The 21,550-nt window shown below is 47.2% G+C and overlaps 1 protein-coding gene across 5 annotated transcripts; it reads right to left on the bottom strand.

The window, feature by feature from the left end:
• Nucleotides 1-7,265: 7,265 nt before the first annotated feature.
• GEM (GTP binding protein overexpressed in skeletal muscle) lies at nt 7,266-20,550 on the bottom strand. Of its 5 annotated transcripts, none has more exons than XM_052651485.1 (6): nt 19,292-19,449; nt 18,718-19,057; nt 11,315-11,391; nt 10,319-10,523; nt 8,733-8,833; nt 7,266-8,271 (listed from the first exon to the last, which is right to left on the bottom strand). In XM_052651485.1, the coding sequence occupies exons 1-6, from the start codon at nt 19,325-19,327 to the stop codon at nt 8,218-8,220; spliced, it is 813 nt and encodes a 270-aa protein (XP_052507445.1). In that variant the 5' UTR covers nt 19,328-19,449; the 3' UTR covers nt 7,266-8,217. The 5 variants fall into 5 exon arrangements, with proteins under 5 accessions (XP_052507445.1, XP_052507441.1, XP_052507443.1 ...); XM_052651483.1 differs by lacking the exon at nt 19,292-19,449 and adding exons at nt 20,094-20,254; nt 20,492-20,545 and having other exon boundaries at nt 7,269-8,833; XM_052651481.1 differs by having other exon boundaries at nt 7,268-8,833.
• Nucleotides 20,551-21,550: the final 1,000 nt, after the last annotated feature.

Here is a 21,550-nt window from a genome sequence, read left to right as displayed (position 1 = left end):
CTTTTACTTATCTCATTCTGTCATCTTAAAAACACTGTGGTTTTTCAGGGTTATATGCCCAGGAGTAGGATGGCTGGGTCATATGGCAGTTGCTGCGTTTCATTTTTTAAGAACCCTCCATACTGTTCATAGTGGCTGCACCAATCTACGTTCCCAGCAACCGTGTAGGACGGTTTTCTCCAGAGCCTCTCCAGCATTTACTGTTTATAGACCTTTTGATGATGGCCATTCTGACGATGTGAGGTGATACCTCACTGTAGTTTTGAGAGGGGTGGGATGGTGGACGGAGGCAGGCTGAAGAGGGAGCAGGTATATGGATACATACAGCTGATTCACATTGTATAGTAGAAACTGCTACAGCATTGTAAAGCAACCATACTCCATTTAAAAAGATTAAAACAATTTTGAATTTAAAAAAACACTGTGAGATCAGTAGTATTTTTCTTATCTTATGCATGAAGATTTTAAGATGCACTGAAATGAAGAAGTGAAGCGAAAGTCGCTCAGTCGTGTCCAACTCTTTGCGACCACATGGACTTAGTCCATGGAATTTTCCAGACCAGAATACTGGAGTGGGTAGCCTTTCCCTTCTCCAGGAAGTCTTCCCAGCCCAGGGATCAAACCCAGGTCTCCCACATTGCAGGTGGATTCTATACAAGCTGAGCCACAAGGGAAGCCCAAGAATCCTGGAGTGGGTAGCCTATACCTTCTCCAGGGGCTCTTCCCGACCCAGGAATCGAGCTGGGGTCTCCTGCATTGCAGGTGGATTCTTTACCAACTGAGCTATGATTAGGAAAGCCAGGACAGTCTTTTAACTCAGGTGGCAAGGCGGTGACTCTTGTGGAAAGAGCATTGAACTGGGGTCTGGAACCCTGGGTTCTGGCCCAACTGGGTCACTGAGCAAATCACACCTTCAGGGTCTCAATGTCTCTCTGTGCAAAAAGGAGGAGTCCTCTGCCATCTGAGGCTCTCTCAAACTCTAAACTCAAGTCATCTTTTGGAGTCAACAGGTCCACATGTACTCCTGTGGTTCCAACGGGGCTCATGAACATCCAGAGTCCAGAGTTTAGCTAAGATACTCTATGCCCAGGCATTGCTGCCTCTGCATCCATTTTGTTTGACCTAGTGACCTGCGGGAGGCCGTAAGCTGACAGGAATGCCCTCATGCAAGCGCATGTCCTCAGTAACAGCCCATAGAGTCACGAACAAAATTAAGTTCCTGATGTGACCTTCCCAGCAGCCCTTGCAAGCACAGCCTCCCCGGCGCCCATTAGATAAGACCCCTGTGGAGCTTATCAAAGCCTCACTCTCTTGTCTGAATTAACCCATCGGGCCTTGCAACAAGAACCCCAAAGCCCTCGATCCTCAGACTTTAATAAAGACTTATGCCCAGGGTCCTATCGCTCTGTGGGCACCTTGCTTGGACCTCCCTTCAAGGCCCACTGCACTTCCTCTCAGACCTGTGATAACAAACTTCTGTGTTCCACTTCATTTTTGTGGTCTGTTGTTGACCATCCAGCGCTCCATGCTGCATTAAGAAATGTTAAGTCAGCCAAGTCATAATGGTTCGCTACCACCCTGCTTATAGGCAACATGATCTTGGCCGTGACGCCAATATTTCACAAAGCAAAGTTAAGATGTGCCCTCACCCAGCACTGGGCGAGGATGCACTTGGGGTGACCACCCAGCTGCTGGACTGTTTCACCAGGGGAGGAGGGGGGAGGCACGTTCATGATGTGGCAGGTCTCATCTGAAAGACATCTGGAGGCCCTGTTTGCACTTGTGTTTTTCCACCTCAGCTCAGAATTACTTTTGCCCCATCATTCCTCAGATAAGCCAAGCTCCTCACTTGCTGTTTCCAAATATTGAACCACACTATGGCCAGCCACCAGCTCCATCTTACCATCAAATAGATGAATCACAGGCAATTTCCTCTGCATTTTTTAAAATAGGATTTCCACTCCTACCTCATTGCCTCGTCCAGCCTGATGCTTACAAAACACAGAAAGTACTGCTTTCAAATATATCTGATTGTGTTTTTAATTAAATAAGCTGACCGGCTATCAGTTGCACTCCTCACGGCTCTTTGCCTGCCCGTTTTCTGGTATTTGCAACGTGCTTTCTGTGTCTGCGGTGCTCCTAATAAGGCACCTTTGCTGACATTCACATGAGGGCTATAGTTCCCTCATCAGATATCTAGTTTGCAACATCTGCCATCCGTATTACAATTATGTTTGTCTTCAAATGAGGCTGGTGTAAATACGTGTAGTCTGTACATATATGAACATATATAGGAGAAAAGTGCCCTCCAAAATTGTTTCAAATCACCCACAAGGCAGCCAGTTTTCTGCAAGTCAAATGACATCCGTGGGGCCTCTAAGTAATGCTAATCTAGTACATCTCAGGCCACTTGAGTTTCCATGTTTCTTGAAGTCTGACAGTGAGAGGTAACTTCTCTACTTTGACTCAAGTGGTTAAAAACCTCAGCCCCACAGAAGCTGCAGGCTCATCTTGTTTCAACTTATTTGACCACAATCTCAGTAAACTTAAATTACAACTTATTTTGAGTTTCTGAAAGGGCACACACCTCTTGAATAGTCAGTTTCCTTTGTAAATACTGAAGTAAATAAAACCATTGACAGAAGCTGTATTTTTGAAATATACTGAATAGTGGAGCAAGATGAGAGTCTAGTTGACATTTGAAGTTATTTTAATTGCAGTACTCCAGTTTTTCCAGTAGTCATGTACAGATGTGAGAGTTGAACCCTAAAGAAGGCTGAGCACCAAAGAATTGATGCTTTCAAATTGTGCTTTTGGAGAAGACTCTTGAGAGTCCCTTGGACAGCAAGATCAAACCAGTCAATCCTAAAGGAAATCAACCCTGAATATTCATTGCAAGGACTGATGCTGAGGCTGAAGCTCCAATATTTTGGCCATCTAATGCGAAGAGCCGACTCATTGGAAAAGACCCTAAGGCTGGAAAAGTTTAAGGGCAGGAGGAGAATGGCGTGACAGAGGATGAGATGATTGGATGGCATCACCGACTCGATGGACATGAGTTTGAGTGAGCTCCGGGAGTTGGTGATGCACAGAGAGGCCTGGCATGCTGCAGTCCATGGGGTTGTAAAGAGTCGGACACGACTGAGTGACTGAACAGCAACAAGACTCTACTCCTTTAACTGTGAGCTCTCTCCTTCCCACTTCTGTCCCTAACACACACACACACACACACATACACACACACTCACACACACTATTATGCACGGGCACACCTACGTGCGTGCACACCCACGCTCATGCAGAGTCAAGTGCATGTACTTTAGTATCCCTTAGCTAAAAACCTCAAACCCTTGGTTTGCATCCTTTTCCCTAGGCACACGACAGGACAAGCAGGTGTGCAATATTTATTTCCTCAGCGCTTCAGGAGTTAAACTGGACAGTTACTGGTGGTTTCAGGCCTCTTGTTTCATGGCTTTTCTTGGTAGTCACAGAGTCGGAATCCACACCCCTCCCCCAGGATCATCTGGTAACCCGGCACTCCCCGCCTGCTCTGCCGCCCTCTTCTCCTTGTCTCTGCTTGTATTTGCACTGCTGTCTGGCTGTTGTAGGTATCAGGCCTCGTTGCGCTGGGAGCACTCGCTGCACAAAACCTGGAAACCTGCCAGATGCGTGCACTCGTCAATGAAGAGCACACATTGACAGCTCTCCTGCTGGACAGCTTCCGTCCCCCTGCACAGGGTTCAGTACACGAGGCCAGGTGCTCCCGCGGCTTCCTCGCAGGTCTCCTTGTGGGGAGGGGGTGGTCTTGTACCTCCTGGTTACTGCCAGGTCAATCCCCCCGGGGCACGTCCTGAAGCAGCGCCACTTGACTTCTCACACCCTGTTTGGCAATCTTCAAATCCCTGCATTGTCTTCTGAACCAAATGCAAACTTCTCAGCCTGGAAATTGACATAGTCTATGATGCCCCATTCTTACCTTCCTGTTTAGTCACTTTCTACCTCTTGGACAGACAATAAATTGAGCGCTTTCCATTTAATCCTCATGATAATCCTTTGAGATCGGCATTATCTTTGTTTCTCCAATGAAGAAATGGAGGCTTATAGAGGCTACATTGCCCTAAATAACCCAATGCATTTCATTTCCCTAGGGTTGCTGACGTTACCAGAAACTTGTTGGCTTAAAACAATGGAAGTGTATTCTACTGCAGTTCTGGAGGCTAAAAACCTAAAATGATGATGTCAGCAGAGCCATTCTCCCTCAGAAGGCTTTAGGGAGAATCCTTCCTTCCGTCTGCAACTTCTGGTCCCAGATGTTCCTCGGCATTGCTTGCCGGCCACAGCGTCACGCCAGTCTCTGCTTTTGTCTTCACGCGGCCTCCTTCCCTACATGTCAAATCTCGCTCCCTCTCTTTTCTCTTATGAAGGCAGCACATTTTGGATTTAGATCCCACTGTAAGTCCAGAATGATTTCATTTCAAGATCCTTAACTAAGTACACCTAAAAAAAAATTTCTTTCCAAAAGAGGTCGCATTTTGAGGTGGATGTGGATTTGTGGTGGGGGCAGGGGAATACAACCCACTATAGCTAACAAGTCAGAATGTGAAACTACATTTTTCTGACTCCAAGACTCATATATTTAACCACTTCACTTTTAACCACCTTCCAGAAATTTCCTGATCAAACTGGACTTCTCTTATTTTTTCTAAACAGATTTTTCTCTTTCCTGCCTCTCTGCTCTTACTCATGCTATTTTCTTTACATAGGCCAACCTCTCCCTTTTTCTTTCTTTTAACTAGCCTTGCCTGTGGAAATGTTAAGTAGTCTTCAAGACTAAACGCAATGCCACTTCCTCCAAGAGGCATTCCATGATTGCACAAGCCAAGCTCCCACTGCATTGCCTCACAGGTCTGCAGCCCCTTCTTATCTTCTATGTCATAGTCTAGGTTTTGTGTAGCTGTCCTCATTCACACCATGCCCACCTCCCACAAATATGCCATAACTATATCACAGGCTTCTTAAAGGCGAGACCGCCTTCTCCCATTGGGTTTCCTCCACTGCGTCTTGCCCAAGTAGGCACTCCATGGATTTTGCTGAGTGAATTCATAATCGTCTGCTTCATTCCGTTGATTGAGTAGTTCATGTATTGAGCAAAAAGACAGGTTGCTTAAAATCCAACTTTTCTTCAATGCTCCTACTTCCCAAAATGGAATTTTTTTAAATAGCCCAATTTATTTTCCCACCTCAAATCCAATCATTTTAATAGTTTTCTTTCATTTAAACTATCTAATAGCAGCAAATCCAGCTCCTTCCATGTATAATCCGCCCACAGTTTCATTTTCTTCCTATCCCTAATGCCACCTTCTTTGGCTTTTCGGGACAGTCGTATTTTCCTTTCTCGAGGACTCGGAGGACCAGGACAATGTCTTAGTCATCACTGTACCCCTGGCATCCGAGGGTGTGCGGACACCCAGCAATGTCTGGAGGAGCTGAGGGTGAGTGAAGGCAAGAGGCTGTGCAGCAGCAGCAGCTGTGGGAGCTGCCTTGGGGCGAAGACTTTTGCAGGTCGCTCGCTGCTCTCATCGCAACCTTGTGAAGCAGGTGTTATCCCTACATCACAGATGGGCAAACTGAGGCTGAAGAGGCTGAGCAAGTTCCTACTGGTCACAGAGCCACAGTGATGAAACCAGTTTGAAACCCAGATCAATTTGACTGAACCAAATCACCTCTCAGACTGGACTGCAGCCTGCACTGTGTGCCTGGCTCAAGCTGGGGGAGCCCTGGGGCGACAGTCCTCAACGGGCCCCGAAGCTTAGACGCTTGGGAGCTGTTGGCTGTTTATCTAAGCAGATCTGAAATAAGTGAGGAGGCAGGTTGAATTGGGATAAGAGAGTATAAGGAATGTGTGTGTGTGTGTGTGTGTGTGTGTGTGTGGTGTGGTGTGCGTGTCAGGTACGTATGTGGTATGTGTACTGTGCTTGCTGTATGTGCATGCTGTGTGTGTGTGCTACATGGAGGGGTGCGTGTATGTGGTTTGTGTTACGTGTGGGGGGTGTGGAGGGGAGGTGTGGCATGCTATGTGTGGTGTGTGTGGTGTGTGGGGCGGGGGGAAGGGCTGGCCAATGGAGATGAAAAGAGCTGTGTGTATAGATTCTAGAAGATTTGAGAAAGTCACTTACCCCTGGCCTTGTTTGCTGTAAAATGGCCTGTCAACCTCATGGAGCCACTGGGAGAAACTATTCAAGAGGAAATGGTATTAAAACCTTCAATGTATGTAAAGCTCTGTACCACAGAGAGCAGAGAGGTGAAAAGGAAAAGATTGAAGTGGTTCTTGATTTTAAGGAGTTTCCATTTCATTTGGGGGAGACTGACACATAAAACAATATTGTAAGGTAATTAGCCTCCAACTAACATTAATTAATTAATTTTTAAAAAACTAATTGATGCAAAATGGAAGATGCGTGTCAATGAAAAACCACCATCTCTCGAGCTCTTTAGAGTGGCTAGCTGAATGACATCCACCTCACAACCTTATAAGGCAGGTATTTTTAGCAGCCCTGTTTTGCAGATGAGAAACTGATAGTTAAGAAGCTTGGATCTCTACTCCAGGCGCACATGTTAAACAGCACAGCCAGGATTCCACCTCAGCCTGCGTAACCTGAGTCTTTACTCTCATCACTTCCCTGTACTGTTTCCTTACACAATTCAAAGATGCCAGGTTCTGAGATGGGAACTTGTGCTCCCGACTCGGAAAAGGGAGGAGAAAGGGCAACAGAACAGAAAAGAAGCCCCTTGTAAAACTGTGTCACTCGGGGCAATATGCAAGTTCCCATGATTGTCACTGTGAGTGTGTGTGTGACCACAAACTCAGAAGGAGAGGGAGTTGAGAGTGAAAGAGGGTACACATGCGGGCCAGGGGTGTGAACAGGGAGTCCCTCTCCTGTAGCAGAAGGGCTACACAGTGCCACTGGAAAGCAACTATGTATTAATGTCCAGCTGTAATAAAGTCAACAGGGAGAATTTGGTTAAAGCCTTGCCTGGCTAGATCTCAGGCTGAAAATCACCAGCTTCCTTTTTTACCTCCCTAATCCTTTATAATTTCCTCTAATGCTTTACTCAAGCTTAGGACCATGAGCCTTTGGGGAGCAAAGCGAGGCCCATCTGTTGAGTTAGGAATTTGCCAGACCAAAGTAAAAATCAATCTCACTTTTATTGTAACTTAGCATTTATGTGACTCCAAATACTGCCTAACTGTATCAGCTGAAAATCACTTTGCATTATTGTGAATCACGTCCCAAAGGACAGATGTCAGGAATACTCTTTAAAACAGATAATTACTAGGCTATTACCAACGAAAAGAAGAAATAAAATGATAGGTAGTTTTCTTTATAATTTGCTTGCTCTGGAAGCTATACCAAAATGATCACAATCATCTTTCCTGGAGAGGAAAAATATTTAGGAATGCCTTTTTTTTCCCAAAGATTTTATTTATTTTATTATAAGACATATAGGTAAAAACTTGAATATTCTGAAAAGATAGAAAATGGTAATAAAATGGGTGTTTTTCTTAATAAGAAACAGCTTCATAAATATGCTTTATCAAATGTTACAATGGTTGTTATTTTGCAAAATAATAATAAATAGAGCAGAGCTGTGGCATACAAGGGTCAACCCAAAATGCTGGAAGTATTTATATTTTGTGTTTTACAAAAATGCAGAGCTTCGATTATATTTTAAAATCTGGCATTTTGCACTCTATGTTCTCAGAAATTTAGATGTTAAAAATATTTTTATGATGTCTCCATGATTTTAAAAACAATGCAACAGAAAATGTGGTTTGGCTAAATAGCATCTGATTAAAATAATTTCCCCCTAAATAAAAAAATATAAGACACAATAGTAAATACACAATTTTTGAACCCATTAGTGGTACATGTATCAATTCCCAATTCTACAGATTTCTGGATCACCAACTATGGGCACTGAACAAAAATGGTTTGCTAAGCTTTCGTTTCCAGCAAGTCCATCATCTCTCACAGCTTCACGGAGCAATGACAGTGATGACCTTGATGAACCCAGTTATGCAGTTCTAGCTCCACAAATAAAAGCTACAAAGACAGAGGTTCTCTTTCCTTTGCAAAACTCCTTTGACAGCTTTCCTATATTTGCCTAGGACCGACTGAGTGGCCTCAAATAACATATCAGAACACGAGGCAAAATTTAACAAGGAAAAGTTCTTGTCCAGGCATTCTTCGGTAGGCTTCGATTCTCCGTCTGCGAAAGGAGAGAAGAAACACGTGAACCCCGACCACGCCCTCTAATGAGTCTTGGGTGTTCAGACAGCAAAGGTCAGGCTTTTCCTGTAAGTGAATACTGACTCCTCACGAAGCCCTTTCATTTCCCATGCGTACGGTTGCCCAGCAGGCTAGCACATTAGTTCCCAGCTACAATAGGGGAAGCCACATCTAACGATACTTAAGAATCCAATCTAATATAGATTATGGGTCCCAGCGGCCTTCAGTGATGTCCTCTGCGGGACAGCGGGTGACTCTGGGTGCCTAGAGCACCGAGAGGTCGTGGCAGGATTTGGACTTGAGCTTGAAGGCCATGTTCTTGTTGTTTTTGGCCACGATCTTGCCCCAGAAGCGCCTGGCTTTCCTGGGGATGCTCTCCCGCCGCTTCTGGTAGGCCAGCCGCCGCTCGTTCTTCTCCTTGCTGTCCCGCCGGAGGCGCACCTGCCGCACGATCCCTTCAAACAGCTCCTTGACGTTGTGCTGGACGGCCGCAGAGGTCTCGATGAACTTGCAGTCGAACACCACCGCACACGCTCTCCCTTCTGGTGGGGAAAGCAAGAGGGCGAGAGGAGAGTCAGGGGAGCTGCAGATTTGACCCGCCACGCACACAGCCAAGCTGGATGCGGCCTAACTTTAAACAGTGCCCCGGGGAACTCGAAGTCAGCGATGCACGTGATGGATACCGGAGGCCACGGGGACAAGTGGCCTCCCTGAAACAGAAGCAAAGAGCCTCACAAGAAGATTCCTGCAAGCAGCAAAGACGGGCTTTAGATCGGGCCCACCAAATTCACGGTGTGAAGGTCCAATGCCACCAGTGCCATAGCATTAATTATAATAGTCCCCGCCATCGTCGTAATTGACTCCTCTCAGGAAATGGGTTAAATACTCGACAGATATTTTTTTTAATGTTCACAGCAATCTTTAAAAGTACACTATCCCTTTCAGATAGCTGATGAGACTGGAAGGGAGAGAAGGCGGTGCTTTAAAAACTTGAGGGCGTTCACACAGCCTGTAAGTAGCAGCTGTGAATCTGGGTCTGCTTCACTCTCAAGTTCATGTTCTTTACTCCTTCTCCTGATTCAGTTTCCTGAATTGAAAATTAAGAATCCTACTGGTTGATTTCCTCTCTTAAAAAAATGTTTTTTTTAAGTTTTGATGAGATATTTTGAAAAATTTTTGAAGATTTCACACATGCACAGTACAATTACAGCAACTCTACAAACAAGGTTTTCTGAAACAGTCTCAATTTCGAATGTTCTACTGTGTTCAATGACCAGGTGTCCACGTTTTGGTTTGGGGGAAACTGACTACTATAGACAGCCATTTCCCAAGAGTAAGGCATTCCCAAGCTGGTTGGGTCTTTTCAGTCTTTTATAGGGTTCTTTACTGCTGGGTGGAGGCTGGCAATGCAGCATTTTATTTTATTTTTTACCATTGTACAAATCTGTATTAGGCCAATAAAATTTTAAGGTCCCCAAAGGCACTTGGTTGCCAGCTCAACAAAGAGAGGTATCCCTGAATTATGACAAAGAGTACGTGACACCAGCAGACTGATGCCTTGACTGGAATTCAGGAAACAAAAGTGAGGGCTGGGAGGGTGTTTCTAGGGTCAACACGAACCAGAGGCAGCCAGAGTGGAATTCTCAGTCTCGGTAAGACTCTTTCTCACAATGCCCCTTAATCAAAGTGCCCATCCTTCCTGTCTAAAGATGTTACTTTCACTTCCCAGAAGGCTTGAGATCTCCCTGGAGAACAGAAGGGCCAAAACGCTGGGGATGGCCAGTTTCCCCTGAGCCGGACCTCTTCCCTAAAGGAATCCCAGAGAAAGCCTTGGGGATGGAGAGACTGGAATCCCGCAGGTAGAGCAGATGATCTGCTGGGAACATGGACCTCTTAGAGAGGATGCGTGAAACTCCACGTGGCATTTTAGCAAGTCCCTGGTTTCAGCTTCAGGAAAGAGCAACCGTTGGAAGCACAGTGCAAGGGACTCAGAGACATTTCTACAGTACTGGCACCGCTCCTCTTACCTGATACAGACACTTCCCGGCACCGCACCAGGTCACTTTTGTTGCCAACCAGGATTATCGGGATGTCCTCGGTCTGCCGGGCCCTGCGGAGCTGAATCCTCAGCTCAGACGCCTTCTCGAAGCTGGCTCGGTCCGTGATGGAGTAGACGATCAGGTAGGCGTCCCCAACCTGCATGCAGTGGTCCTGCAGCCACTCACTCTCCCCCTGATGAAGGAGAAGGTCCTCCGTGAGCTCAGACCTGCCTGGTTAAATGAGGTCTCCATTTGAAAGAGGGAATGTGTGTATCCCAGGGTCCCTCTGCTGATACAGGAAAGGAAAAAAATTCATTCCAACCCCCCCCCAAAGGCATCAGTCTTCCATGATGTCTGTGACTGTAAAGACTGCTAGCTCAGAGAGGACAGACGCCAAAAACTTTGACTTTCCGATTCCTCCTACAGTTTGAGTTGATAAATTATACGACGGGTCTGCCAAACAATATTTCCAATTTTATTTCCACTACCTAAAAGGAGCCTTTCCTGGCATCCATAAAATTCTTTTTGCCTCTCCTAAGTGATGAAATTAAGAATCCTTTCATTAGCATAGGAGAGTTCTCAATAAACAGAAGGTCTAGCATATAAGCTCAGAAACCCCAAACCTTTCACCGAAAAAAAAGCAAAACGTGAAAGCTATTGAGAATGTCAACTGCATATAATATGGTTTCATGTAGTTTAAAATTATCACCCATACTTCCTGGGACTTTCCCTAAAACAAATACACTTGGTATTTTTGAATAGACCTAAGGGCAGATCACTGCCACTTGCTTGTTATTCTAAGCTCATTTATGAACAATGTGCTCCTTATAACAGTTTTGGTCTTCAGAAGTAAATGCTTTTTAATCAAGAAAATGAGTCCACCTTATCTGGAACATCAAGAAGGACAATTTCACCCTTGCACCAAACAGCCTGTTGGAAGGCAGGCCCCAGAGGAGTTTACAGAGAGTCACAGGCCCTGCATACCTTGTTCTCCCACATGTCCAGGAGGATAATTGTTGCAATTTCCCCATCAACCATCAGTGTTCGTTCATATGTATCTTCTGGAAAAGAAAGAACAGTGATGTTGGAGTCAGACAAATAGGCAACACTTTTCTCTAAGAGGGTGATGCAGCAAATTATGCCAGAAAATAAACTTACTAACTATGCAATCAATTATGTAAGTATACAGAGTAAACTGTGTAAATATTCACAGATAAACTCTTTTTTAATCACCTTCAGCAACCTTCCACGCGCATTCCTCCAGTATTTACTAAGCAGATATCCTGCATCTTCCGAATATGTGTCACTAAACACTTGAAAGGCATCCATTCATTTTCATCATTCCTAGATGTTTTATACAGAAAAACCCTTTAGGAGAATAAACTCACTTGAGTACTTTTGATTCTGATTCCATGGATGCTGCCTGAGAAACACTGACTGCCCAGTGGAACTGCAAACCTAGCTCACAACCCTCACAGGGGTGATGACTGAACATTCACTGGCAATTTCAGGAGCTTTCAGCTCACAGAGCTCTTTTGAGATATGCAAGAAAAACAATCTTGAGACTACCCTTGTTTTGATGACATTTTCTGCATTTAGAAAATACAGGTCCCTGGAATAAACGGGCTTGCTTTTCCATCTTAAGTAGAACAGAGGCGCAGCCTCCAGCTCTACTTAGCAATGGAAACTTCCCTCCTGGCACTTGAGCCCAGATTGAGTGTAGGTGAAGGGTGAGTGCAGTCCAAAGGGCAGAGCAGCTCCAGGCCAGAAAAATCAGTGTGTGTGTAGGGGGGAGGGGATTAACTGAGTTCAGTGGGATTTTTGCAGGAGAAATTCCCATCGATTCCACGCAGCTGAGCCCATACTCCCTCTAATTGCACATTGCGGTTTCCTGTTTTGAATTTTAACATTAGAAAATTATGATCTTCATAATGGTTTTTTGTCTTTTTGTTTTTTGGTCATTTTTCGTTCGCTGTTCTTTTTGCTAGGAACTAGTTCTATCAGAAGGAGAAGAGGGCATCAGAGGATGAGATGGCATCACCAACGCAATGGACATGAACTTGGGCAAACTTTGAGAGATGGCGAGGGACAGGGAGGTCTGCTACAGTCCACGGGGTCGCCAAGAGTCAGACACGGCTGGGCGAATGAATGACAACAACAGTTCTCTCCAATATTCGAAGGCTTGTTCCCTCACCTCCTTCTGAGGGATGTGTTTCCTGACCATCGTCTTAAAATTCCATCATCCTTCTCCTCCCAATATTCCTTACTCCCTTCCCTGTTGTTTCTTCACTGTGCCGATTGCTATCTAACAAGAATGCATTTAATGTACTCATTTTATTATTTTCGGTCCCTCTCACCTTCCAGAATGTTAACGCAGAGATTTCCCTCTGTGCTGCTCACTGCCCTCTCCCCCAGCACCCAGGACACTTCCTGGGTAGATGGCGGGTGCTTAGTAAATACTCATCAAATGAATGAACGGATGCTAAATATAACACTGCAACTGTGAGCACAAGCAAAGCTGAACTCAAATCTGGGTGCCCGCCCTTATTAACTGGCTCTGAACTGCTCTCTTAATTTCTCCGAGCCTCAGTCTCTTCATCTGTGAAATGGAATTGATTACAGTATTCATCCCTTAGGGCTACCTGACAATTACATTTATCAAGCCTGGGCACAAAGGGGACATGCAGTAAGTGGTAGCTGTTATCATCACTTCCAGATCACGGAAGTTGGTTCTTGCCGTACTTGCTGTTGCCTATTACCGTAATCCTAGCTGAAGAGCCTTGCATTGTAGGAACCAGGACATTTCCTGCTTTATAATAGTGAGGGACTTAGAAGAAGCAGTGCTCCTGGTTTATAACTGAAAAAGACACATTGTCCCAATGTTCATGTGCAAATTGTAAAAGTACTGTTTACAACAGCCAGGACATGAAAGCAGCCTGGATGTCCATCAACAGAAGAATGGATAAAGATGTGGCGCATAGATACAATGGAATATTACTCAGCCACAAAGAGGAGTGGAACTGGGCCATTTGTAGTGATGTGGAAGAACCTAGAGTCTGCCGCACAGAATAAAGTAAGTCAGAGAGAGAAAAACAAACACTGTACATCAACACATATATGTGGAATCTAGAAAACTGGCACTGACGAACCTATTTGCAGGGCAGGAATAGAGACGCAGACGTAGAGAACGGACTTGCAGACACAGTGGGGGAAGAAGAACGTGGGACAAACCGAGGGAGTAGCACTGACGCGTGTAAAGTAGCTAGTGGGAGGCCGCTGTACACAGCGCAGGGAGCCAGCCCCGCGCGCTGCGGCGATCCTCGGGGCCGGATTGCGGGGCGCAGAGGCTCAAGAGGAAAGAGACACGGGTGTGCCTGTAGCAGACTCACACCCTTATACCGCAGAAACTAACACACTGTAAAGCAACTGCGCTCCGATTTAAAACAGCAAAGCCGTGCTCCTGCTCTGTTTCTTCATCTAGGGATTAGAATCGAGAGGGAAAGGAAGGAACCATGTCAAAGGAGAATAAAAATAACCAGGAACGACTCTGAATTTCTCAGCATCCCCACCTTTTTTGGAGTCACTCTTCTAAGCGATGGTAACTGTTTCCCACTGGGGATTTTTAAGTCTATTATTCCCACCGTGTTTGCCACCTTCAGTATGCATCAGGAATGGATCGGAGTGAATAGCATAACTTGGCTTAGTGGAGAATAGGGTCTCATGACTTCAACAGGCAAATTTATACAACCAAGTGCAAACCATCGGAGTTTGGGCAGCACAGATCGGGTAGGGGGTAGTGGTGGGGGCGTGGCTGCCTGCCCGTGACCACCACAGAGTTTTTATCTTTTCTCTGAAAGACTTCCTTGCACGCAGAAAACTAAAAAAAAAAAAAAAAAAAAAAAAACATTTTCTCTGCTCATCACTCACTGCGCAAAAGTAGGCACAAGGGATCTGCTTGAATCGCCAGTAGTTCAGACAGAAACATACTGCATTCCAGTAGCCAAGGGAAAAAGCAAACTCAAACTTTCTCTTGGTTTAAGAATTATCAGAAGAAGTCTAGAGGAATAAGCGGACTGAAGAGTCCAGTTGCAGATTAAGGCCAAACTGCTTTGCTGTTTCGGAAGGTTCCTGACAGGATTGCTTTGACTTACCTCTGCCTGAAAGTCACTGTGTTGGAAACCCAGGAGCCTAAAACAATACATCTCGGCCCTGCTGTGTGCATGTGCCCTGCGCCTGGGTTTATGTATCGCCTCTGGCTACATGCCCCAAGGATTCTTCAAACACACAGAGTGTCCCGCTTGACAGCCTTCTGCCACCAGGAGAGGACCTGCTTGTAACCAAAGCTTGCGTTTCTCTTCCTCTCTTAGGCACTTACCTTTCAGCCTTTTTAAGTGCTAATCAGGTGAGAAAGAGCTGACATAAAAGAATATGAAATTCCAGACGAGTCCTTTGAAATCTGCGCTGGGTTAAGGTGTGTGGAGAAAGGGTTGAGGCCTCTTGCCTGGAAGGCTTCTCAGAACCCTGGTCTGGAGAAGGCCTCCTTTTTCTGGTGCTCCCCAATGAAGGCTGGGGTGCAGGGGGTGGACTCACCCCCTGTAGAGCAGGAGAGACCCTCTTGAGGGGTGGAGGAGAGTTTCTAACACTGGGCAACTGTAGTCGGTCGCCATTTTCCCTGAACTGCTGGCTCTTGATTTGTCTGTACTGCATTTGACCCCCAACCCTCTTTGCTCGGAAGACCACCCTGCTCAAGACTGGCTCCAGGGCTGTGTGTGAGCCTGAACAGGAGTTCTCTCCCCTGCCAGAGCCAGTTCTGGCAGCCTCTGGAAAGTTCTGAGGCTCCAGCATCCCTCTCCCCCAAGAACTCTCAACTGCTTTCAGCCTTCAGAGTCCAGAGGGTCCCACGTGGAAAGAAGCAGGCAGTGCTGAGAAGCACTGGCCTCCCCTCCAGTGGCTCCCGTCTCCTCTGCCCACCTCACAGGGCCCCAGGGAAGAGGCACCAGAGTGGACGAGGGACTTCAAGCAGTGAAAGGGCCAGCGCGGAAGAGAACCCCACGGGAAGAAAACAGCAGACGCAGAATCAGCCCCAACTAATGTTCACTTGGTACTCACTCTGTGCCCGGCACTGTGCTATCTCCCCTTATCCTCTTAATAACAGCTGATGTAGGTAACATCCCTATTTTACTAATGAGGAAGCATGAGGAGGGTAAGTATCTTGTCCAGGAGCACCCAGCATCAAAGTGAAAAGAAAGGGAAAGTGAAAGTGGCTCAGCAGTGTCTGACTCTTTGTGACCCCATGGACTGCATAGTCCATGGAATTCTCCAGGCCAGAATACTGGAGTGGGTAGCCATTCCCTTCTCCAGGGGCTCTTCCCAACCCAGGGCTCGAACCCAGGTCTCCCACATTGCAGGCGGATTCTTCACCAGCTGAGCCACAATGGAAGCCCAAGAACACTGGAGTGGGTAGCCTATCCGTTCTCCAGGGGATCTTGCCCATCCAGGAATCAAACCAGGGTCTCCTGCATTGCAGGCAGATTCTTTACCAACTGAGCTATGAGGGAAGCCCAGCATCAAAACTGGGGTCCAAACCCGCATACGAGGTTTCACATCCAGTGGTCTCTGCTGTACTTCCTGTGCACACGTGCAATGTCCTTCCACCTCCCTCTGCTGCTGCTGCTGCTAAATCCTAGTGGTTCTTAGGGTCCAGCTCAGAGACCAACACTTACATGAACCTTTTCCTGATTTTCACAGCCAGAAGTGGTATTTATTTTCTCCTCTGAATTCCCCCAGTACTGTCCTTATACCTCTTTGAAGATACTAATCGCTACCTATCTTGATTTATAAGTCGGTGTGTACCTGCTCTCTACTACAAATACTGTCAGCATCTTTAAGGAAGAAACCCCACGACTCGTAGTATGTCCTCACTGAGTCGCATCAAGCTTCATTGTATACGTTCAGTAACGGATGAATGGACGGATGAATGAATGAATGAATGGCATCAAATATGCACAGAGAGTCATAAGATTAGTGCAATATAATCTTAACAACATTCATCTTTATTTGGAGAAATAATGATGAGAGTATTGTGTACTTTTTATCTTATGGATAATGCTGAAAAAAAGAACAATGCAGTGAAGTGCCATGGAAAACCCTCTCCTCTGGAAAGATAAAGCCAACCACCGATTCCAACAGCCTCCCACGGGTAAGAGCTGTAATCCTAGACAGTATGAGTTACTCAGATAGGTCAGATTAGGTAGGATGAGTCACCCAAGAAGCTTCCTGTTGTCAAAGATTCTCTGGCTGAGGAGATCACGAAAGGATTCTCCCTACCAACAGTCCCCTCTCTCCATTAAACAAAGAAGCCTCCCAAATACAGAAGCCTGCCTTCCCAAGGTTCAGGGATGGGTCAGTCTTCTTCATACCCTATGCCCACAGGAATACCACCCTCTGGATAGGTACCACTATGCTCTAATGGACAAACATTTTTGAGAGTCTGATATCCACTAGTTATTTCAATTCCTCCCTCTTAAAGAAATGAACAAAAATTCTTAGTTGGTCTCTTTTTCATATCAATCCCCAAAGTACTTTACTGTGACTTCTTTATTAATTTTTACGCTGCTCTAAATTACAGCCCCTGGCCCTCAGATCCTTCCTAAGAGGGTATTATGGTGTACCTCATCCATCACTGAGTACCCCAGAGCATGGCATGGAGCCAGGCACGTGGGAGGTACCCTGCCCAAAGTGCTATAGTATGTAACAGCATTTGGATGCTAAATCCAGGGACAGTCGAAGTGAAAGAACACAGGAATTTAGGTTCAATCACAACTAGTTTTGAATCCTGGGCAAACCATGGACTAGCTTTTTCACCTGGGAAAGTCACTTGAATTCACAAGCTTCCATTTCTTCACCTGTAAAATAGGAACTTTAGAACCAAATGGGCTTAATTTTTATAAGTACTATTAAAATACCTGTGGGAAGTACTTAGCGCTATGTGCCTGGCACATAGCAGGTTCCCTATCAATGGTGGAAGGTGAATACCACCAAACTAATTTCTAAAATCCCGGGTTCTAATCCAAAATGCTCCAGAGGGTGATTCCAGGTAAGCCCCTAAGACTCAATGTGAAGACATGATGTGAGGACCAAAATAAACAGTCACAAATATAAGGCACCCAATAAAGTACCTGTCCCACTGCAAAGGCACATACTAGATGATAGCCTCCTGCCTGTCTCCTATAGGGACACACACCCATGGGTCTTTACCAAAAAAAGAGATACTGAGCCTGCTTCTCCCTTGAACTAGGATTTAGCTATCATCCCTGAGACGTCAGGAGTGAGGAGAAAAATCAATGTTCTATCAATGAGTCATCATTTAAAGCCGGTTCCGGAGCTGCCTCATGAAGCAGTGAACTCCCAGACAAAGGAAGAATAGATGTTTAGTAGAAATGGGCTGACAGCAGTGAGGAAGGAGTAGGATTTCTGTGCATCAAGCAGAGGGCAGAACTGTGTCATCACTAAAGCATCTTCCTACTCCTGAAATCTGTGATTCAGCAGTGAGTTGCAACTGAGCATTCAGACAGACCATGTCACTGGGACAAGCACACTTCCTTCATTTCCACAACTGCAAACAGGGACATACAGTGACCCTGGCATTGTCTAAGATCCTGTGGCTGAAAGACACTGAATTTAAACCATCGACTACAGGAGCCTCATTTTACTTCCCAGAATACAGTGCTATGCTTTACTTGAGGAATATGTGATTTTTTGAGACTGTATCATCTCAGATCAGTTTTGGAAACCAAGGCCTAAATAATAAATACCTTAAATGAGATTATCCATGGAAAATTGAAAAACCGTAAGTATACTTACAAACGTTGAGTATCAACATTGTTAAGTTTCAATATCTTTTTTAAATAAATATTGTGCTATTGAAAATAGAGATTTTAAACAATTTTATACCCTCTAAAGCCTCTAATACTGCAATGAACAAACTAATGAATTCATCCTAACAGTTTTCTAATTGGCTTGGTTTTAAGTATCACCATGGAAAAAGGCTGTGTCTACACTGAGTGCTTGAAAGGTCCAGGTCAGAACTGGCAAAAGCCAGAGGTGGGATCCTGACTCTCCAACTCCACCCTCCGTAAACCGTCTCCCTGGTCCCTTTAGAGCTGGAATGTAAGAAATTCCTTCTCTGGCCCAGCTTCTATCTATAAGCATTTTCACTTTCTTGTCCCAGAGGCCTATGCCAGCACGTCTGTGGGGACTCGGCTCCCCAGGCAGAGCCAAGAAGGCATAATCGCAGTTCCCAACTCTGCAGACAAATGACCCACCCACTCACTCTTCCTGCTGGACCACTGCTGACCCGTAAAGCCCTCCGGAGCCGGGCCACCTACCTCCAAGCACTTCGCAGTCGCTGTCCATGCTGTCATGGACACCCGCAAAGATGTTGGCCAGAGTGGACTTGCCCACCCCCTGCTCCCCGATGAGAACCACCCGGTAGTAGGTGTTCCCGGACTCGGAGGAGATGACTGAGTCCGTGGAGTCGGAGGACCAGCTCCGGCGGCAGGGGTCCTCGGGGGCGGCAGGGGGACGGCTGCACTGGCCGTACTGCGGGGGCTCCTTCTGGACCATGAGATGCCTGCCATCGGCAGGGATGCTCCAGCGCTGCTGCTGCGGCTGCACGCCCGCCGTTCCCTGGCGCATGGTGACATGGTTCAGAGTCATCGTCAGGTCCTGGAAGGCAAAGCAGCCAAGATGGTAGCATCAGGAAGCATGAGTTCAGGGAGCTCGAACATAGTCATCGGTGATATTTTAGTATGTGAGGTTACCAAGTAACCCTCACACGAGGAACACCAGTGAAGCAGTCCCCAAACCCAACAGGCTTTCAACTGAACACACACACACACACACACACACACACACAGCAGCTCCTCGGGGAGACTGTCATTTGCAAAGAGGAAAAGGTACCGTTAATATCGTCCACTGCCCTGGGGCTTCCTCCATCCTCAAGGAAGCCTGGGGATTCCCCACTCAGAGCGGGCACAGAAGCAGCCAGAAGGCACAAAGAGCCTCCAGAGAAGGCTTGAAAAGCAACAAGTTAATGCAGCTGGGGACCAGCTGGCCAGGTTAGCTGCTAATGTCTAAACATGGCACTTAAGTAGCAGCAGCACCCAGCAGGCTTTTATGCCTCAGTGGGGAACACGTGACAATGACATCATCCCCCCCCCGGCTGGATTGGACCAGGGCTGATTGGAACTTCCATGTTTAGTAAAGTTGCCCTGATGCTCCCCAGCTGCCTGAATATGCTCTTATTTGAGGGGGAGAATTTCTGCGATAGGTATATGCCTCACTTCTGCTCCCCTGCCCACAGATATCACATTTAACCCATCCCAGCCCTCTGCCTTGTCCTTCTGGCGGGGAGAGGACCTGCTCACGTTCAGAGCTGTCAAACTTGCAGACAGAGTGCTTCACTCTTATTAAACTCTGTCCACTCCAAGAGTTCCTTTCCATCAGCTCGGATTTCCACCTTCCTGAAGCCAATCGGGTCCAAGACTCCCTCCAGAAAGACATTCAACAACGTGGCCACAGCTTGGCCTTTCTCAAGACTCCCTCCCCTTGCCCGGAGGTCTGGACTCCCAGGCTCTCAGACAGAAAGCAGAAGCAATCTCATTTTCAGCAGCAAGATGCACCGGTGAGCGAGAGACCCTCCCCTTCCCGCACCCACTCCCCAGAACCCCAACACGTCGATGACCCTAGCCGCGACCCTCACCTCGATGACCCTGATGACCAATCGGTTTGTAGGTTTGTGTTTTTTTAATCTTAGAAGCAGCGCCTCCGGTAGGCCGACTCTTCAAACAACCAGTGCCTGAAGTATCCCTGACGGCTGTCCTCCGACCACAGTCTGGAGGAGGAGATGACCCTCCAACTGAACTGCACGAAAGCAACCCGCCACCGCCGAATGGCATCCTTCGCCCCTTAAACTCTGCAACACCCCTCACCCCCCGACCCCCCAATCGAAAGACCACCGCGCCGGACAGCAGGTCCCGAAGGTTCTTTTCCCCACTTGGAAAGTTCTCCGCGGGCTGGGGACGCCCACCCCTTCCCCCAGTCCTGCCCCCCGCGCCTCTCCGGAGGTCCCCGCTCCCCGCCGCGGGCCGCGCGCCTTACCCGGGGGGCGGCTGAGGGCGGACGCGCGCCGCGATGCGGGCGGCCGATCGCGGGGTGACTGCGCCGGGTGCGCCCGCGCCCGCGCCCCGCGGTTTATACGCGCGCGGCCCGGGCTCTGCCGTGACGTCAGCGCCCCCGCCCGGGGTTTGGGGGCCGGGCGGCTCTGCAGCAAGCCCCGAGGGGCAGCCCCTTCGCCAAATCGGTGACTCGCCGTCATGTGACCCCCGCCTCTCTCCCCTTTTAAAAAAAAATAACGACAGTTGAATCCCGGGCTCCTTTATTCTGATTTGTTCTTTTGACCAGGCGGACGCTGGAAGGGGGCAGATAATACACGAAGTGCCCCTTAATCGCACTTTCCAGCAAAACAGTTTGCGAGCTGTCCGGATGAAGGATGGAGGAAGAGGCAGGTTGGGATTGGAAACCCAGTTTCGCCAAAAGACAAAACAAAAACAAAAACAAAACAAAACAGGGGGCTACAGCCCCACGGAAGTGTTCGGGGCTTGTGTCAGCCGCGTCTTCTGCAAGGGAAACCCAGTTTCGCCAAAACCAAAAGCCAGGGATCGGCGAGGCTCCCATGGAGATTTAGGCTGGGGCTACAGCCCCATGGAAGTGTTGGGGGCTTGTGTCAGCCGAATCTTCTGCAAGGAAAACGGCCTCTGCCCGCTCCTGTCGCCTTCCCGGTGAATGAGGGAAGGAGGGGAGACCCACACTGCTTGTCTCCCTTCTCTGACCGGGACCCAGAGAAAAGGAGCCAGAGGAAGGTGGGGCAAGGGGGCACGACCTTGAAAAGGTCTTGAAAAAATAGCTTAAGTAGGGATCCAAGCAGACTGTGCTCAATGTGGCTAGCCCTCCTGCTCTGGACCAGGACGCTGAGGCTCCTGGATCAGAGAATTTAATCAGCATCCCGACTAGTAGCATCTCCTGTACCAGGCTCCCTGGCATGGCCGGTCCTGGCCGTGGGGCCAGGGCCTCTGGCCATGCGAGGAGCCTTAGCCTGGGTTCCAGTCCCAAGAATGATGCCTGTGAATAAAGGGCACAAGATAACAGAAACAGTCACTT

Source organism: Budorcas taxicolor, chromosome 14, assembly GCF_023091745.1.
Source record: "Budorcas taxicolor isolate Tak-1 chromosome 14, Takin1.1, whole genome shotgun sequence".
Taxonomy (NCBI): Eukaryota; Metazoa; Chordata; class Mammalia; order Artiodactyla; family Bovidae; genus Budorcas; species Budorcas taxicolor.
Note: the sequence above shows the minus strand (reverse complement) of the source record. Positions and strands in the feature narration are given on the sequence as shown.